This window comes from Arabidopsis lyrata, assembly GCF_000004255.2.
Source record: "Arabidopsis lyrata subsp. lyrata unplaced genomic scaffold ARALYscaffold_8, whole genome shotgun sequence".
Classification (NCBI taxonomy): Eukaryota; Viridiplantae; Streptophyta; class Magnoliopsida; order Brassicales; family Brassicaceae; genus Arabidopsis; species Arabidopsis lyrata.
The window spans coordinates 19,325,175-19,342,575 of NW_003302548.1; the positions used below are offsets into that span (position 1 = coordinate 19,325,175).

Below are 17,401 nucleotides of genomic sequence, written 5' to 3' on the forward strand. Positions count from 1 at the left end.
GTCTCCAAGATTCTAAATAATGGAACTATTGTTGATTTTGCTCCACGGATATAATTGGATCCAATGAAGGATCATCCACAGTCTCATATACTCTTATGTAGAATGAAGACAATCCCCTTGGGAAACTCTGAACCATCCCTAAACTACTTAAATCACAAATTACTATATGTATATTTGGAAAAACCAAGAACACAACTTTCCGAAATTTAGCAAGAGGGCATTAATGTATGTATATAGATAAAAGTTGTAAAAGCAATAGACGGTCAATATATCATCAGCTGAATTTCAACGGTTCAGATTAAAATTAGATAGTTTCGGTTTTCCTTTTTTGAGATATCAAGCCCAACCAAATTATTAAACCCGTTTATGGTTTGAGGCCTTTCTGTAAGATATTAGGTCCATATCATAACTAACGATAATTAATTTTGTCAACTATATTGATTTTCCTCAATGCTTTAAAATTTGTTACAAATTTAATGCTAATTTTGGATATATCTCTTGACTAATCAATTTTTATAAGAAAACAATAAAATAATTATAGGGTTTGGTGTCATTACAACTCTCAGACTTGATTAACTTGAGATTCGCATCATCAAATTATTAAGAATTACTCGAGGACTAAGACTCTTGGCTGTTTTGAATTTTAAATTTTGAAGTAATGATTCAAATCGAGACAAGAGGAGACTTTCATTTATGAACCATGTCCACCACGTCTATATGACAAATAAATCATACTATAAAAATTAAGCTGTGGAAAATTTGTACGAGCTCATCTACATCTGAGTAGTATATAAAAAGACTTTTCACAGTCCATACTAATTATTATTGTTATATATATTTTTTATTTGTTTGATCAAATATTATTACTGCACTAAACATCTAAACACCAATTTTACATTCATTCCGGAAATCATTACTTTCTAAATTCTCTAAACACTTTTGCATCCACATAAATCCACCATTTTCTTCTATGAATATTTCCAAATTCGAATTGACTTATCGAATTATCAATTATGTTATGGTGGTGATATTAATAAAAACTAGTATGTTACAGTCTCCTGTCATTTGTAAAGAACTAAAAAGTTTTGAATCATAAATTATGACATTTTTATATAAGTCATTTGACTAATCATTAATCCATAAAACATACTCCCTCCTTTTCGTTTTAGTTGTCGTTTTAGGATTTAAATTTTGTTTCGTTTTAGTTGTCGTTTTAGGTTTTCAATGCAAATGTTTGGTAAAAATTCCAGTATTATCCTTGTTGTTTTAGTATTGTGGTCAATGAATTTTTTTATAAAATATATTAATAAAGGGTAAAACAAAAAATTTAATGTTTTTCTTAATTTGTGTGAAAAAACCTTAAACGACAACTAAAACGAAATAGGGGAGTACAATAACTATTATAGAAGTCTAAATCTCTTAGTTGTTTACATGTGGCCTTTTCAAAAAAATATTTAAAATGTAGAAATTATTCACATCGTGACAAAGACGCCGACGACTTACGTTTATCGACCACGTCTACGACAAATAAATTATATAAGAATGAGCCTGTGGAACATTTGTTTAAGTTCAACTATTTGAGTAGTTAAAAAGAAGAGAAAGACTTTCGACAATCCATAATTAATAATAATTATTATTATATTCTGATTTATATTACGGTAAATTGCAATAATGTCTAAGAATTTTCTTTAATATCTTTTCAGCCCAAACTCCTGAATGAAACAAAATTGACCTTGTGCGTTTAGACTGACGCTGACACAACGTATTATATGGGGTGATTATAGTCCAAATGAAAGTATAATCGCCGGATATATTCCAGTCAGTAGAAATCAGCGCAACGATAAAACTATAATTCATCCACTAGAAACTACGTACGAACCAACAACTATAACTTTATAAGTAATATGATTGATCTGAGAAAAGGAAAGGCGAATGGAAAAGAAAAAGAAGAGTTGATGATTTAAAACTTTTATGTGTTTGGAGTTTATAACTACATAGGTTATTTAGCCAGTTTTATCATAAAACTTTGATGTGTTTGGAGTTCTGGAAAAAAAAAGAAAAGGTGATATTACAAAGTTTAATTGACGTGCGTTGATGGAAAAACTTGTGGATGTTAGTTTCTTTTATAAAAATAGAGGGTGTGGTTTGTTTATTTAAGATAGGTGATGGTCATTTTGCAAATAACTTTTGACACTTGCTATTATTTTGGGATTACACAGGCATATTATATATATCAACGTCTTCCGGCTTCACTTGGAGATCTCAATCTAACAAATTAACAAACCTCTTTGATTCGTTCACTTGTATCCGATCAGAAAAATGGCTACAACAGCAGTAAACCTACCAATTCATGAGCACCCTCTTTTTCCTTCAGCTCGATGTATTAAAGGTGAATGTGCTGGCTGCCATGTAAATGGTGTCATGTACGGCTGCTACTTTTGCAATGAACCTTACTGTTATATTTGGTTTCATAAGGAGTGCGCCGAGGCCCCCGCGGAGATCAAGCATAGTTTCCATCCCCAGCATACTCTCATGCTCACCAATGTCTCGAGAGATGGTCCTTGTGATTTGTGTGGACAGAAGCTACTGCCTCCCTTTTACAGTTGTTCCACATGTGAGTTCAAGGTAGATTTGATTTGTGGGATGAAACCATCACCGCCCGCTATCGAACATCCGCTGTGTCATGACCATCCAGTTGTCTTCTTGAAGATACGGGAGGAGAAGGTTCCTTGTGAATTATGCAAGGAGTCTATTGAAGGTCCATCCTTTTCATGTCTTGAATGCGATGTGTACTTCCACGTGGATTGCGTCCATCTCTCGAAAGAGGTAAATCATCCATGTCATTCTATTCATCCTCTCAAGTTAATCGCATCTGAGTCACTTACGGATGATGCCGAGAAAAGCTGCGTTTTATGTGGAAAAATACAAACTGAAAAATTGCTATATCATTGTTCCATTTGCAATTTCACATCGTGCCTTGGTTGTACCAAAAACCCACCACCCCTTGTTATTGAGCATGTCAAGACCCACAAACACCCACTTACTATCTTTCCTAGAAGAATCTCATGTAATTGTGACATGTGTGGGATAAAATGCGAGTTTGTGGTGTATGTATGTCTTCAGTGTGATTTTGTTACTACAGGAGGGTGTATCGACTGCCCCCGTGTCATCAATATCAATCGTCATGATCATCGCATTCATTTCACTCATCATCTCGGCGCTGGGTATTCTTCATGCGGAGTTTGTCACAAAAGTGTAAGTCAGTTCAAGGGGGCTTATTCTTGCTCTGTTTGCCCTAACTATGCAGTTCATACTAGATGCGCGGTGAGAACTGACGTATGGGATGGCGTAGAATTGGAAGGGATTCCTGAGATCATAGAAGACATTTCACCATTCAAGGAGGTGGGTGATAACTTGATATGCCATTTTAGTCATGAAGAGCATCCTCTAAAGCTCCACAACCACAAGGACGACGTCATTCATGATGAGCGCATACGATGTGCAGCATGTGTCCATCCAGTTGGATTTGATTCGATCTACTGCTGTGAAAAGTGTCCTTTCATTCTTCATGAAAAGTGTGCTAATCTTCCTATGAAGAAAAGACTTGTCTTTGGCACCAGACCATACACATTAATGACAGAAACTACCAAACTTACAGACTGCAAGCGGTGTGGAATATTCTCTGATGGTTTCACGTACAGCTCCCATGGCTGGTCGGATGTAGATGTACATTGTGGTTCCCTTAATGAGCCGCTCGTCCATGATGGCCATAAACATCCTTTATATTTTGCTAAAGAAGAGCTTCACCACTGCGATGGATGCCAAAAGAATATAAATGATTATATGCTTCGTTGTGAAGATTGTGACTTTGATTTGTGTTTGAATTGTGCTACTTTGCCAGAAAAGATTTGGCATAGGAACGATGGGCACCCTCTCACTTTATGCTGTGGAGAAAAGGAAAAGGCGAGCGGTAAATATTGGTGCGACATTTGTGAGAGGGAATTAGATCCAAGTATATGGTTCTATACATGTTCTGATTGTGGAGTCACCTTGCATGCTCAGTGTGTACTAGGAGATTTTTCACGTCTCATGCCAGGACAAATCTATTGGTTTGAAAAAAAAAAAATCGAGTTTGAGATGGTTCCTAACAATCACAACACTCGACCATTATGCATCCAATGTCAGTCTCGATGCAAGGCCTCCGTCATCCTAAAGAAATATAAAGAAGACAATGAGTATATCTGTTCCCGTTCATGTTTATCGAGTTATTTGGGTGAAGAAGTTTGAACTTACGTTTAATGATGAGTGGTTTTGTCATGGTTGTATTATTTCATTCACTGTTCTATCTTATATTTCCAACAATTGCAATGTAATACAGAGTGATTTTTATTTTCTAATAAACGATGCTGGTTATTTATACACCACAATATGTACATACCACACACACCTGCAAGAAGCTTGACACTATCATCATCATTGTTATACGAGAGCATGATCACATATTAGTTATGGAACAGGGTCCCGAAACATGTTGAATTGCCTAATTTTTTGTTCTTGTAGAAAATTGTATCAAAGTCATTGCGAGTGTTAGAAGATATTTTCCATCAAAAATATCGTGTCTTCCCCAAAACCTCTCAAACCTAGCCGCCACCAACAAAAAATTTTCCGATTGACCTCTCCGGTGGCCGGCGCTTCTCGCCGTTGCTGTCGTGAGAGGGTCTTTAGTTTCCTTTCCGTGTTGTTAGTTTTTTTGCCTTTCGTCTAGCTCTGGTTTTCGACGGAGAAAAGCTTCACTTGGTGGAAACAATGGATCTTCTCGGCGAAGCGGCTGTGTGGCTTCGTCGGTGGTCAACTTCTCCTCAGAGAGTTGTTGTTGGGTGTCCGAGATCTGTCGGGTGCTCTGTTCTTGTAAGTTTGGGCGATGATTCGGGCTCCTTGTTGATCTCGAGGTCTGGTGGTTCGTGGATCCGTGGCCGTTGTCTCGTCTGTTTCTCTAGTCCGGTAAGCCAACCTTCTAGTTGCTTGGGTTAGATGAATCTTTTTAGTTTGCTTCCTTTAGGTTTGGTTGTGGTTTGTGAGGCTTAATTAGTTGGAGGTGGCTCCGTTTGTGGGTTTTAAAATTGGTCTTTGCTCTACCTCTCCTTCAAGTCCTCTTGCTGGTTAGTGGTGCGTTTTGCTCTAGGTTCGTTCTTGGTGTGAGCCATTTTGATGGTATTTTGTTGCTGAGTCACATACTAGCCTCTCTTTGAGTTTCCTTTGGAAGTTTTGGAGTTAGGTTCTAGTCGAAGCAGTTGAATCGTTCTCTAGTTCTTCTCTTGCGAGGACGTCGTCAGTTTTAAGTCTGTAGGTGGCTGAAGCTGTTTCGACGAGTGTCCGCGTGTAAGAATTGTTGATCTTTTGTGGTTTGTCTCCAGTCGATTGTAAGGTTTTTGCCTTGTCCCTAGTGTTTCTTGCTCTCTCCGATTAGCTGGTGAGGTGTGTTGGTAGTTGTATTTGTGTCTCTGGTCGCGTTGGATTCTTGCTTTCCTCCCTGTTGGTTTGCTACTGGTTTGTCTTCGGTGTGAGGTCTTTCCGGGCATTTTGGTGCTTCCGACGTTTACAGGTTCTATAGGGAAGCTTTGTGAGAGTCTCTTTTGCCTTTGTTCAATTTTAGTGCTTAGATTGCTTTTTCTCCTCAGCGTTTGTTCCTCTTTCGTGTTTGTCTCTATAGTATTTGGTTTTAATCGGTTTCCCTATATTTTAGGGCTTAGCTTCCCTCTTTTGGGCAAATGTTTCTGGGGATATTTATGTAGTCCGCCGGCATAAGTATTTCACCTTGTATCCTTTCTTGGTTATTAATAAAATTCAGATGAAAAAAAAAAAAAAAAAAAAAAAAGAAAATTGTATCAAAGTCACTTAAAATTCAAAGCTGTAAAAATAAAAAAAATAGAAGATAAACTATGAGTTATTGCTTCGCCCGGGTTCGAACCGGAGACCTTCAGCGTGTTAGACTGACGTGATAACCAACTACACCACGAAACCTTTGATGGTCTTTCTCAACCTAAAATAATACATATAACAGAATTTGACATTGCACCTTTTACTCTTGTGTCGGCTCATCTTTTCGACTTTTGTTAAACACTAGAATTTAACCCGCGGTATACCGCGGAGCTATATTTTTTAAAAAAATGTAATGTTATTTTATAAAAGATTAACTGAAGATATATCATATTATTTGTATTTTTAAATGTAGATATCTATCTATCAATTTTTGAAGTATAGATACGAAAACATACATTTTTTTAAGTAACGATGTATGGTGGATTTTAAAATTTTGAATATTTTACTCTGCAGTATACCGTGGGTCGGTTTTTTTTATAACTAAAAATTTTAAATTTAAGTTGGATTTATTTTGTTAATATTGTTTCTTTAGTTTTGTGTTTAAGATTGTATAATTGTATTTTGATTGTTAATTTTAGGATTTCATCCGTGATATACCGTTATTTATTAATATCGACCCAAACCCGTCATCCCATATAAACCCGTCTATATTATCTCGTTAGCTAAATTATTAGTATTATAAAATCCAAGAAAATAAATTATTATTGTTATAAAATCTAATAATTTTAGGATCTCACCCGTAGTATACCGTTCTTTGAACGATTTTAAATTTATACTACTAATATATATTTTAAATTTATCATATAAAGTAGATGATTTCAAGTTTTTGTGTTTTTTTTATTTATTTAAATAAAGCAACGGCTTAAATGATGATAGATATAGTTCTTTTTCCTTATGTGTATTTGATTTTTCAATGTGAATATTTTGATTATTATAAATTAGTATTTTTATTGCTATGCAAAATGTTAATATAAATATTTGCTATAAATTGTTTTGAAGATATATGAAAAGATTGTGTAGAGATTTTTAGAAACAAATTAGGCAAGATATTGTTTGGTTAATATCTTTTATTTAAATTTTGTAAAAGTAATAATAAATGCCAATGGCATTCTTTGTAAATATTGTCCAACCCCAGGATTTATTTGCTAAAAGTGTTCCAAAAATGTATATATAGATTCTCTTCTTCTCTCGCCGTCTCTCTTGTTATTTCTCGCTCCTCCGCCGTCCAAAGAGAAACGTCGATCGGAGAAATTTCGAGATGTCGACTGGATTAGATATGTCTCTCGACGACATGATCGCCAAGAACCGTAAGTCTCGTGGTGGAGCCGGCCCCGCCCGTGGAACCGGACCGGGTCCAACTCGCCGCAACAACCCTAATCGGAAATCAACCCGATCTGCTCCATACCAATCAGCCAAGGTCCAAATCCGTTCTACATCTGTTCTCTCTTGTCTCTTCTTCTTCTTCTTCTTCTCTCTAGTTTCGCGGGATCTTTCTTCTCAGATCTGCCGATTCATAGTGGAAAATAGACTCTGCGTTGACGTTTTCTTTAAAAAAAAGCTTTTGGTGTTGATCAATCTCTCAATACGTGGAAAAAATCAAACAACGGATTCATTTGGTTGTATAGGCGCCGGAGTCTACCTGGGGTCACGACATGTTTTCCGATAGATCTGAAGATTTCCCTCCCCGTTCTTCCGCCGGAATCGAAACTGGAACCAAGCTCTACATATCCAATTTGGATTACGGTGTCATGAACGAAGACATCAAGGTACCAAAATTGTTACAATACCTTATTAGCAATATGCATAGTTAGTGTTTGTGGAATCTAACATCGTTTTACCAATGGATTCGATCTTGCGAAGTTGTTGTTAATATGAATATGTTTGTTAATATGTAGGAACTGTTTGCTGAAGTCGGAGAACTTAAACGCTACACCGTTCATTTCGATAGGAGTGGAAGATCAAAGGTAGTACTTGTGATGATACTTTTGTTGCATCGTGTGTCTATTTCCTCTTATTGAGACTTGAAGACTAAAAACTACTTTATACCATTAGGGAACTGCTGAAGTAGTATACTCTCGGCGTGGCGATGCACTCGCAGCTGTGAAGAAGTACAATGATGTTCAGCTGGATGGAAAACCCATGAAGATAGAGATTGTGGGCACCAATCTTCAAACGGCTGCTGCCCCGTCTGGTAGACCTGCAAATGGAAACTCTAATGGTGCTCCATGGAGGTGAGATTAAGCACTGCTCGTTATTAGGTATTATATGTAAAAGCTTCTTCCATCTTGTGAGGTGTATTGAAAGTGTTTGTCTTGCTGGGTTAACAGAGGAGGACAAGGGAGAGGTGGTCAACAACGAGGCGGTGGTCGAGGAGGTGGTGCCCGTGGTGGTGGTGGTCGTGGCAGGCGTCCTGGTAAGGGTCCTGCAGAGAAAATATCTGCTGAAGATCTTGATGCGGATCTTGATAAGTACCATTCTGGAGATATGGAGACAAACTAAGGAATGTGACCGATCTTCTCAAACCGCTAGAGGGTTTTAGGAGTAAGAGGATCGAGAAAAATGTTTGCCAGAGGCTTTGCCACTTATCGCCTTTTTGGCAGTGTGTTGTTCATTTGTTTCATTAGAATGACTCTACAGAATTGAGAATATGTGTTACTTTAAAGTTGTTGTCTATCTTAATACCCTCGAGTAAAAGGCAGAGGAAGGAATACCAGTTTCGTCTACAGATCATATGCGCGCAGAATTTTGATTGAATAGTGTTTATTTGCATCAGACCATTGAGGCAAAATTGTTGAATAGTGGTACTCCATGTGTCTTATGTGAGTCTCAACTTTTCAAGTTTTTCTCCATATTATTTATCTCTGTCGAATTGGTGATATACACAACTTCGTATGAGCATATGGTCCATGGATGGTGAAAATTTAAAAGGGTTTTTATACATCCAGTACAACTAAAACGGACGAAATGGTTTATCTCCTACACAAGAAGGGCTTCTGGTCACAATGCATCACCCTCTATACCAAAATAACAATTTCACCAATGACAACAAAACAAGTCAAAAGCTTTTCCATGGGTTCTTTCACAAAACGGAGTTTATCTTCTCTGTAGATAGTAATACAGGTGAAGGTAAGGTTCTCTGGTTTGCCTCTGTGACCAAAAGCACATTATATACACAAGGATTGGATTCCTGCTGTAAGCTTCGTCAAAAGTAAAAGCTATTCAGCTCTGCCTTGGCTTTTCTCTCCGTGAAAAGATGAGCCTTACGATAGAATATAATACCGCCTTGATGCAAGAAACCACAAAGTTCCAGCATGAGGATGGCCAGTACCACGGATATAGCAGCCTGAAAAATAGACTAATGAGATGCCTTGGGTAACGCCCCACCTGCAAGATAAGAGTATCACAATGTTACAAGGCAAGCCCATCCATACTGAGATCTACGTGCAAAGGCTGAAGACATCGAACGAACGAATTTGAGACTGTTTTGCTGAGCTTCGGGAGCAGGAGCTTCTAGATTTTTATGTGGTTGCCTAAAACTCTTAGATGATGTCTTGAAAACCCATACACAGTTACACTGGATCTTGCAATCAAAACCATCGGTCTAAATCCGAGTTTTTAAAAAGGAAATACTCACAGGAAAGAGGGAATCCAAAGCATCCCAGGCTGCATGACGGACGGCTCTTGTCGGGTACATTGGACCTCCAGGAGAGGTAAAACTGTATAAACACGCCTTTAACCTTGTGCTAGTGGTCATTCTCAGTTCCATACCTGCAGATGAAATCAAACATATCTTTTAACTTCGATTCCATGTTAGATGCAGCATCTAGACAAGTTCCTAAAGGAGAGAAATGTACCTTGAAGAATCTTCATCTGAGAAAGATAATGTAGCAGTACTGGTTCCACCTTCAGTTTTTGCAGCTGCCAAAATAAAATAAGATATATTAGATGAGTGATGTGTGTGATTTAATTTTGAGAGAAAATTTGTAGATGGTCATAAAGCTTTTGCTTCTATACCTGATCCGTTAGTTCAATAACAAGGAAATCTCCGGGTCCTCCAATCAAGAAAGCATTTGGAAACTCTGGGAAGTTCCTCAAGAAGCTATCGAGTTTATCCACTGGAAAATAATTTGTCAGGTAAGGAAGAAACGCTTTGGTTCCAATGATAACTTTTTAGAAAAAGTGTCTTACCTGAATTGTAAAAGAAAATGAACCTAGAGAGTAAGAGATACAGTTCCCTCTGTGCCTGAAATTAGGTATTGGAAAATCAATCTCCAGACTGAAATCAGTTGAACCATAATGAGAATAAAGAAAAACCCACTCACCTGAATGGGAATTTTTTTCAATCGCATCTGCTCCAAAGCAACTTCCTCAAGAAGATACTAGGAGAACAAAGAGATGTTAGTTACAGTGGCAAAATGGCATGACGATTTTAGCGCGTGACAGTGACAACCCGAATTGACAAGTACAAAACAATATCTTTTGCCTAGAAGATCTATAAGAGGCATTAAACAAGGTAACATCATAGAAAGAAGATGTGATGATCTCTAGCATGTGTGATTTACATGTTCTAGCTGGAGATACAGTAATTGAGGTTTTGTTGAGAGCATAGTCTTGATTTATACAAAGTTCCCTATATACGTAAACTATCCAACAAACGAAAATGAAACTGTGATCTATCTGAGGAAAAGAAGATACCCGAAAGAGACTTTGGAAGCGCCTCGTATTTGTCTGGATGTCTATCCTGTAATTAATATGAGACGAAATTATCACCTGTTACCCTCATAATGCTTGGCAATGCAATCTAAAGTAGCAAGAGACTTGGAATGACTATTACACCATTTCTTAACAAACAATAAAATCATTATTTAAATTAAGCCAATGCCACTACTACAGATCCAAAGTACGCAATTGACCCTAGTGAGGTATACACACTGAACCAAGCGATTCAACATGAAAGAAAATGTTAATTTGCTATGCCAAAGTTCATAAATTTTACCAGAACACATTTGTTGCTCCCTGCACCAGAGCTGAAGAATAGCGCAGGAGTATTTCTTGATTCTCAAGCTCAACCTCAAACAGCTGGGAAGAATATAGAAGAAACATGTTATGGACAAAAGACAATCCAAAGAGTAAACCGTTGGGATTGAAAATAACACTAAATCGAAATCGTAAAGATGGCATATACCCATTTATGAAACAGTAGAGAGAATATATGTGATGCAAAGGACTGGCTCCAGAGCTGCACCATCAAATCAAGTATATCTTTTCCCCTCTCAGACACTTTCACATAATAATCAGCAAGGACATCGAAAAAGCATAATGGACCATCCGCATCTGCTTCAACAGAAGAAATCACATCCTCTTCTTTGCTAAGGATCACATCTGCTTCAAATTCCAGCTCGAAAAGTTATATTCTCTCGAAAGCTGATTCATGAATTCAACAAAATAAGGAGATCAAAAGGGTTACCTTTCGCTCTTTCGTCGACTTCGAGAGCTATATCAGCAAATAAGTCTTGCAACAAGTTGCGTGTTTGTGCTGGAGAGACAACAGCCTAGACAAATGATCACAAGTCTAAAATCAATTTTATACTCTCAAATTCGAAAATGACCAAATCCAGATATCTGGGCGTGAAAAAACCGCAAACAGGTACATAGCATTTTGAAGGAAATAAAGAATCGCAACCATCAAATCAAAATTCGTGAAATTCTGTAAATGCATGTGTCTCGAAATAGAGAAATCGCGTAGGGGACACTGAAATCAAATCGTGTTTTCCGGGAGAAATCAAAACCGAGCAACAACAACAATCGGAAAATCGAGATCTCTGTGTAAAAAATTTAGAAGAAAAAAAGAGCAAACCCGAGTAAGCTTCTTCTTAATCTCCTGTGTAAGAGCTTCAAGATAAGCAGACCTCCGTGAAGAAGAAGAAGACGGCGATGAAACTTTCTCCATTCCAAAAACCCACTGATCCAAAAAGAAACTACTACCACATACGATCAACGCCTCGAACTATCGCTAGTATGAGAAATCGAGACTTGGAGAGATTGATAAATGATTGCTTCTTCGTTAAAAGACAGCCAATTTAAGAAAGAGGATATTGTTTAGTGCATTAGATGATTGAAACGACGTCGTTTTACATTCAGGATCAGAAAGATTACGTGTCACTCGGATAAAGACACGTGTCACTCTTCAGGCCCCTGTTTAGTTTTTTTTTTTCCCTCTAATTTTTTTGTTTAGTTATTCGTATCAACGTCATTGTTGAATAGTTTCGGAATGAATTTGATTTAGTGTATCTTTTCAATTCTTGTTATGCAATACGACAATTTATTCATATCCCATTGTTTTGAATCTATATCCAATTTAAGAAATTGGACAATTTGATTCATCAAAGCTTGCTACCCATAAGATATCACTATCTCCTTCTTATTATGGATCATCCACTCGTGGCAAAATGAAAATTGTATAAAACCAAAACCATAAATGGAGGGAAAGTAAAATTTACGCGCAATGAGTAAAGTTGGTAAAAGGGCTAAAGGCTTCTTTACTCAACAACACTTGAAACTAACTTCTTGTCGTCGTGTTACATACATGTTATTCATGGGCTCGGAGATATTTCATTGGGCTTAAAATTTGGGCAATTTAGTACAGATCAATTTGTCGTTCCGACACAATAACAACGAAAGGAAAAGCCCAAGCCATGTTAGCAATAATCGAGAGACGTAGATCGTCGATGAAGAACTGGATTGATGGCTCAAGAGACTAAACGTCTGACCAATCTTCAGATTCACATTTCAAAGCGAGGTAAAAACACAAAGTCGAATCATACGAGTAATAAAGCGAATTTTCACCAAATTGTGATTCCATTGTTGAGAATTTTGCAAATGAAAACACACTACAAAAGCCAAATAGCAAAAAAAGGAAACTACATTTACTAAAATACCCACAATGAGTTCATGAAACCTAATTTTCAGAAACAGATCTACAAACACACAAAAAAAAACCCCCGTTCAACCGCCGAATCCGTAAAGAGTCCTTCCTTGCCTCTTGAGAGCGTAAACAACATCCATGGCGGTCACAGTCTTCCTCCTGGCGTGCTCGGTGTAAGTAACAGCGTCACGAATCACGTTCTCGAGAAAGATCTTCAGGACGCCACGAGTCTCCTCGTAGATCAGACCACTGATACGCTTGACTCCACCTCTACGAGCCAGTCTCCGAATCGCCGGCTTGGTGATTCCTTGGATGTTGTCTCTCAGAACCTTCCTGTGACGCTTCGCTCCTCCTTTGCCCAAACCTTTTCCTCCCTTTCCACGACCCGACATTTTCTCGAGAAATTTAGTTTTTTTTTCCCCTAATGTGTAAAAAAGAATTGCTTTTGATTCTTAGAAAATGACTGGACCGTGTTTGTTTATATACAAGAGGGGTTTTGTTTTGAACCATCCGATTTAATATTCCATCTAACGGCTGTTAAGCTCAATCCTTGCCAATATTGATATGACGTGATAGCCGTCGATTGTTTTTAATCAACGGTTATTAATAGTGATCCGCGTGATAACTAAAGTGTTTCTTCAGCTTCGCTTTGTAGTTACTAGTTTATATGGGCCGGCTTACTAGTTTTAATTTAATGGGCCGCTTATGGATCGACACCCAACTTCTGATATATTTCCAATTCTCTTTACTTTGGTGACATTTTTATATTTGGCCATTTTTCAATACGCTGTCGTTTTGAAAACTGGCTCATACGTCGTCGTTTGTTTAGTAGTGTTTTTCCTTCTTCTCCGAAAGTCGGTGAAATATCGAAAAACCCATTGTTTAATGCTTAAACCCTAATCGGAAAATCTCTCCGCCACTAACTCTCCGACTCACTAATGGGGTTCTTCGATCTAAGCATTCCATACAATGAGCCGCCGCGATCAGGCGGTAAGGAAATCGCCGGCGGGAAAACCTTACGATTAAAGCTCGCCACGAAAGCCATGGAACTGGGCTATGTTGGGATCGCACATAATCGTTCGATCAAAGGCGTAATGTCTGACAAAGACTATTGTACGATCCCTCTTCTCACTCTTGGATCTCTTATCAAAGTCGCTCCGCGGTTAGCTTCCTCTGTTGGATTCCATCGCGATTTACTCGGTGTCCCCCGAGCTACTCCGTTTCGGCAGTACACGCGTCTCACCGTTCATGTGGAGAGTAATGCTCAATGTCAGAGTTTGAATTCTGGGAATCCGATTCTAAAGAGCTACGATATTATTGCTGTTAGACCGATGAATCAGAACGCTTTCGATTATGCCTGTGAGAAAGCTGAGGTTTGAATTTCTCTCTTTTTCTGGTAAAAGTTCAATCTTTAGTGTGGGATAGATCTGTTTTTGTAGCTCAATTGAAGTTTTTTTCTTGAGTGTTAACTCTTAGCTTGTTTGTTTTCCTAGGTTGATCTAATTTCGATTGATTTTACGGACAAGATGTTATTCCGATTGAAGCATCCCATGGTTAAAGCTGCTATTCAGGTTTGTGATTCTCTCAATCTTAGATTAGACATTGTTTCACTCTTAGAAGAATCTGTGTGTATCTTATTCTTTTTATTTGCTTCACCTTGTTGAATTTTCTTATGTGCAGCGAGGGATTTACTTTGAGATCAAGTACTCTGATCTCCTAATGGATGCACAAACGAGGAGACAAGTTATATCAAATGCTAAGGTGAGAAACGTTGATATATCAGGGCTCAGGCTACAAGGATTACGTTGTATATTTGTAATGTGCGGGATGATATTTTTGTTACTCTTTCTGTAGAAAAGTTTAGTTGATTGCGTGAAAGTTTTATGCGAACTTGCTTATACTTTCTTGTGATATGGTATATGTAGTTACTGGTGGATTGGACTAGAGGGAAGAATCTAATTATATCAAGTGGTGCTCCTTCAGTCACAGAACTTAGAGGTCCAAACGATATCATAAATCTCATGTGTTTACTTGGACTCTCTTCTCAAAGAGCTAGAGCTGCCATTTCAAAAAATTGTAGGTATGTATCAAATTCGTCTAGCATTCATGTTATTTGATGCAGCTAAGCGTAAATTTACCTCATTAAGGATGGATTTTGTATTTGCTTTCAGGAATATGATAGCCAAGGTTTTAAAGAAAAAACGGTTTCACAAAGAAGCTGTCAGGGTTGAATTACTTTCTTCTGGTGATACCTTTAGCCTCGGACAGCCTCTGTCTGAAGATTGCATGAAATGGGATCCCCTCTCGAGCGGTGAAGGTGACATGCTTTTAGATGATCTTGCAAAGGCTTTTGATGCCACAAATGCTGTGGCGCACAAATCATCTAAGGCGATAGATTTCACCTCTGTTCTTGATGGCTTGCCAACACATGGTTTCCGGGTTAAGGATATTGTAGGAACTGAACCATTGACTCAGTCTCCTGCAGCTAAGGTAATTGACGCACCGGAGCACAGTAATCAAGTTTCTGAACTACGTACGGCCGTGGCAGCTTCATCTGATGATAATCTTGGGGAAATTGAAACAATAAGCCAAATTGAAACGCAAATATCTGAAGATGAAAGTAAGGTGGAACCTACTACAAATGTCCTCAAGGAAGAAGCATTTGCCCTAAGGAAATGCAGTGCCAGCCATGGCCAGGGGATTTTGTTGCAAAATCAAACAGCTGCTTCCTTTACACTGATAAGATGTACAAAGTCAGATGCAGCTTCTGATGTTAGCATGCATATTGAGTCGACTTCCGAAGGTGGATCAATGTCACCATCAAAAAGCGATCATGGGATCTCACAAAGTCCTGTTGAAGTGATAAACATGGGAAAATTTGCTTTTGATGAAGAAGCCTCAGTGGACGAGAACAGCAAAGAAAGAGTTACTACCGGTCCTGCTAGTCTTGATGAGATGCATATCACTGAGCCTGGACACCACGCATCCATCGATGATGAGCAGCATATCGCTGAGCCTGAACACAACACATCCATTGCTGATGAGATAAAAATTGATTGTTCTTCGGAAGCAAATCACGACGAGTACATGGAGGTGACACTGAAAGACCAGAAGCATGAAACAGGTGACAGTAATATTAATCTTCCTAACTTATCCTCTGAGACTACCGATTTGCTAAGTAAATCAGGTAAACCTCTCAGTCCAGAGGCGGTTGTACAAGACCATGACGAAGCATCAAGATTAGAGTCCAATGAGACAAAGCTCGAGGAAGAGCCATCAGTTCCATACCACAACACCTTTGAGATAACAATGGAAGACAATAAAGTCGCAGAGTTAACAATTGAAGACGAGAAGAAAGGAAAGACTGAAACCGACACTAATCACCAAGGCCAAGTCCAATCCTCTGAGAATAACAATGACACAAAATCAGGTACGAGATCTAAACTTCCTCATTTGCAAATCTAACCTAACACAAGTTTGGACTATAGATTTCAGTCTTATATTATCTCAATCCATAATGTAGGTAAGACACAAGCTAAGAGGAGTAGAGTTCGATTACAGCCTTTTAAGCCTTTTCTACTTCAATCAAGGTTCAAACGGATCAGTAAAAAAAGAAAACATCGAAGAGCTTGATCATTCTTATAACCCTATATAGGTTTTATGCATTAATTTATACCCACGCAAGTCTCGTGGTTTTGTTGTCACCGATTTATAAAAGTGGGGGAAAGAAAGAATCTAATTTATTCTCTAAGGTTGATTCTTTGTGTACCCGTGTTCAAGCAGAAGGCTTTTAGTTAAAATAATAAAAAGAAAGAAAAAAGTTACAAAAATATTAAGAGTGGAGAGTCGGTAAATCTACCGCCGGCCGACAAAAGTCGGGGACAATGTCGCCGGAGGGCCTACATCTCTCCTCCATAGCCTTTGCTAAAGAAGAAAGACTGCTGCTCTCTTTCCTTTTTCAAAACTACTTTATTTATATCTAATTTAGAAGCATTATTTCATCACATTATTACTAATTACCTAATTGTGAAAAATTGTATTTTCTTATTACAAATGATGCCTAACATTCAAATTTTAATTTCATCGCTCTGTTAAAAATTTGGATTGTCTCTTTGTAAAAAAGGATATCGTGGAAATATTATAATTAGAAACTTTTTTTGATAAAAATAAATATTTTTTGTTACTATTCAGAAATATTAAAATCTAACACCAATATACAAATCAACTAAATATTAAAGTCTAGCGTGTTTTCCTCTACATTTTTTTCTTTCTTTTTTACTAATTTATGAATGAGAATGAATGTATGGGTTGATTACTTTAATTTAGTTTATTTGAGTGGAAGCTTCTTTGATATCTTAAGAATTCTTAAGGTATAAATTATGTTTGCTTTTGGAGATTGCTAGTACTTAGTAGCACGATGTGTAATCAACGTGAGAGAATAATGAAATCATCAAAGTAACATGGCCATGTTCAATATATGTTTTTCAATGTTAAAAGTTATCATCTTTGTACTTTCTATATAGTTTTGTAAGTCAAGTTGGTAAAAGAAAATTCAGACCATTAAGGAACATACTAAATTATACATTAACTGTTTAA

The 17,401-nt window shown here is 37.6% G+C and overlaps 5 protein-coding genes and 1 non-coding gene across 8 annotated transcripts; 3 read left to right on the forward strand and 3 right to left on the reverse strand.

The window, feature by feature from the left end:
- Positions 1-2,132: 2,132 nt before the first annotated feature.
- Positions 2,133-4,787, forward strand: LOC110229147. Its single transcript, XM_021028400.1, has one exon. The coding sequence runs from the start codon at positions 2,320-2,322 to the stop codon at positions 4,285-4,287; it is 1,968 nt and encodes a 655-aa protein (XP_020884059.1). The 5' UTR covers positions 2,133-2,319; the 3' UTR covers positions 4,288-4,787.
- Positions 4,641-8,652, forward strand: LOC9300736 (THO complex subunit 4A). 2 transcript variants are annotated; one of them, XM_021028424.1, is made up of 5 exons: positions 4,641-5,001; positions 7,506-7,646; positions 7,776-7,844; positions 7,933-8,111; positions 8,208-8,634. In XM_021028424.1, the coding sequence occupies exons 1-5, from the start codon at positions 4,807-4,809 to the stop codon at positions 8,377-8,379; spliced, it is 756 nt and encodes a 251-aa protein (XP_020884083.1). In that variant the 5' UTR covers positions 4,641-4,806; the 3' UTR covers positions 8,380-8,634. The 2 variants fall into 2 exon arrangements, with proteins under 2 accessions (XP_020884083.1, XP_002864660.1); XM_002864614.2 differs by lacking the exon at positions 4,641-5,001 and adding an exon at positions 7,055-7,297 and having other exon boundaries at positions 8,208-8,652.
- TRNAV-AAC lies at positions 5,948-6,021 on the reverse strand. Its single transcript has one exon. It is a non-coding gene; the product is annotated as a tRNA-Val (tRNA).
- Positions 8,653-8,770: 118 nt separating the features above from the next.
- Positions 8,771-11,942, reverse strand: LOC9300737. Its single transcript, XM_021028409.1, has 11 exons — positions 11,738-11,942; positions 11,348-11,432; positions 11,066-11,262; positions 10,877-10,959; positions 10,576-10,621; positions 10,203-10,259; positions 10,069-10,123; positions 9,895-9,995; positions 9,735-9,798; positions 9,515-9,648; positions 8,771-9,264 (listed from the first exon to the last, which is right to left on the reverse strand). Exons 1-11 carry the CDS (start codon positions 11,828-11,830, stop codon positions 9,100-9,102), a joined length of 1,080 nt encoding a protein of 359 aa, XP_020884068.1. The 5' UTR covers positions 11,831-11,942; the 3' UTR covers positions 8,771-9,099.
- A 738-nt stretch (positions 11,943-12,680) lies between these two features.
- On the reverse strand, positions 12,681-13,255 carry LOC9302433 (histone H4). The gene has a single exon (XM_002866313.2). It carries the CDS (start codon positions 13,195-13,197, stop codon positions 12,886-12,888), a length of 312 nt encoding a protein of 103 aa, XP_002866359.2. The 5' UTR covers positions 13,198-13,255; the 3' UTR covers positions 12,681-12,885.
- Positions 13,256-13,636: 381 nt separating this feature from the next.
- LOC9302434 lies at positions 13,637-16,567 on the forward strand. 2 transcript variants are annotated; one of them, XM_021015917.1, is made up of 6 exons: positions 13,637-14,178; positions 14,299-14,376; positions 14,486-14,566; positions 14,731-14,885; positions 14,977-16,235; positions 16,329-16,567. In XM_021015917.1, the coding sequence occupies exons 1-6, from the start codon at positions 13,744-13,746 to the stop codon at positions 16,436-16,438; spliced, it is 2,118 nt and encodes a 705-aa protein (XP_020871576.1). In that variant the 5' UTR covers positions 13,637-13,743; the 3' UTR covers positions 16,439-16,567. The 2 variants fall into 2 exon arrangements, with proteins under 2 accessions (XP_020871576.1, XP_020871577.1); XM_021015918.1 differs by lacking the exon at positions 16,329-16,567 and having other exon boundaries at positions 13,677-14,178; positions 14,977-15,929; positions 16,006-16,147.
- The last annotated feature ends 834 nt before the right edge of the window (positions 16,568-17,401 follow it).

Bases quoted from the DNA above. Each gene is read 5' to 3' on its own strand.
- LOC110229147 (XM_021028400.1), top strand. From the start codon at position 2,320: ATGGCTACAACAGCAGTAAACCTACCAATTCATGAGCACCCTCTTTTT.
- LOC9300736 (XM_021028424.1), top strand. From the start codon at position 4,807: ATGGATCTTCTCGGCGAAGCGGCTGTGTGGCTTCGTCGGTGGTCAACT. The intron at 5,002-7,505 runs GTAAGCCAACCT...TTGGTTGTATAG, and splicing joins TCGTCTGTTTCTCTAGTCCG to GCGCCGGAGTCTACCTGGGG. The intron at 7,647-7,775 runs GTACCAAAATTG...GTTAATATGTAG, and splicing joins TCATGAACGAAGACATCAAG to GAACTGTTTGCTGAAGTCGG.
- LOC9300737 (XM_021028409.1), bottom strand. From the start codon at position 11,830: ATGGAGAAAGTTTCATCGCCGTCTTCTTCTTCTTCACGGAGGTCTGCT. The intron at 10,622-10,876 runs GTAAAATTTATG...TATTAATTACAG, and splicing joins GGAGCAACAAATGTGTTCTG to GATAGACATCCAGACAAATA. The intron at 10,260-10,575 runs GTATCTTCTTTT...TTGTTCTCCTAG, and splicing joins GCTTCCAAAGTCTCTTTCGG to TATCTTCTTGAGGAAGTTGC.
- LOC9302433 (XM_002866313.2), bottom strand. From the start codon at position 13,197: ATGTCGGGTCGTGGAAAGGGAGGAAAAGGTTTGGGCAAAGGAGGAGCG.
- LOC9302434 (XM_021015917.1), top strand. From the start codon at position 13,744: ATGGGGTTCTTCGATCTAAGCATTCCATACAATGAGCCGCCGCGATCA. The intron at 14,886-14,976 runs GTATGTATCAAA...ATTTGCTTTCAG, and splicing joins GCCATTTCAAAAAATTGTAG to GAATATGATAGCCAAGGTTT. The intron at 16,236-16,328 runs GTACGAGATCTA...TCCATAATGTAG, and splicing joins TAACAATGACACAAAATCAG to GTAAGACACAAGCTAAGAGG.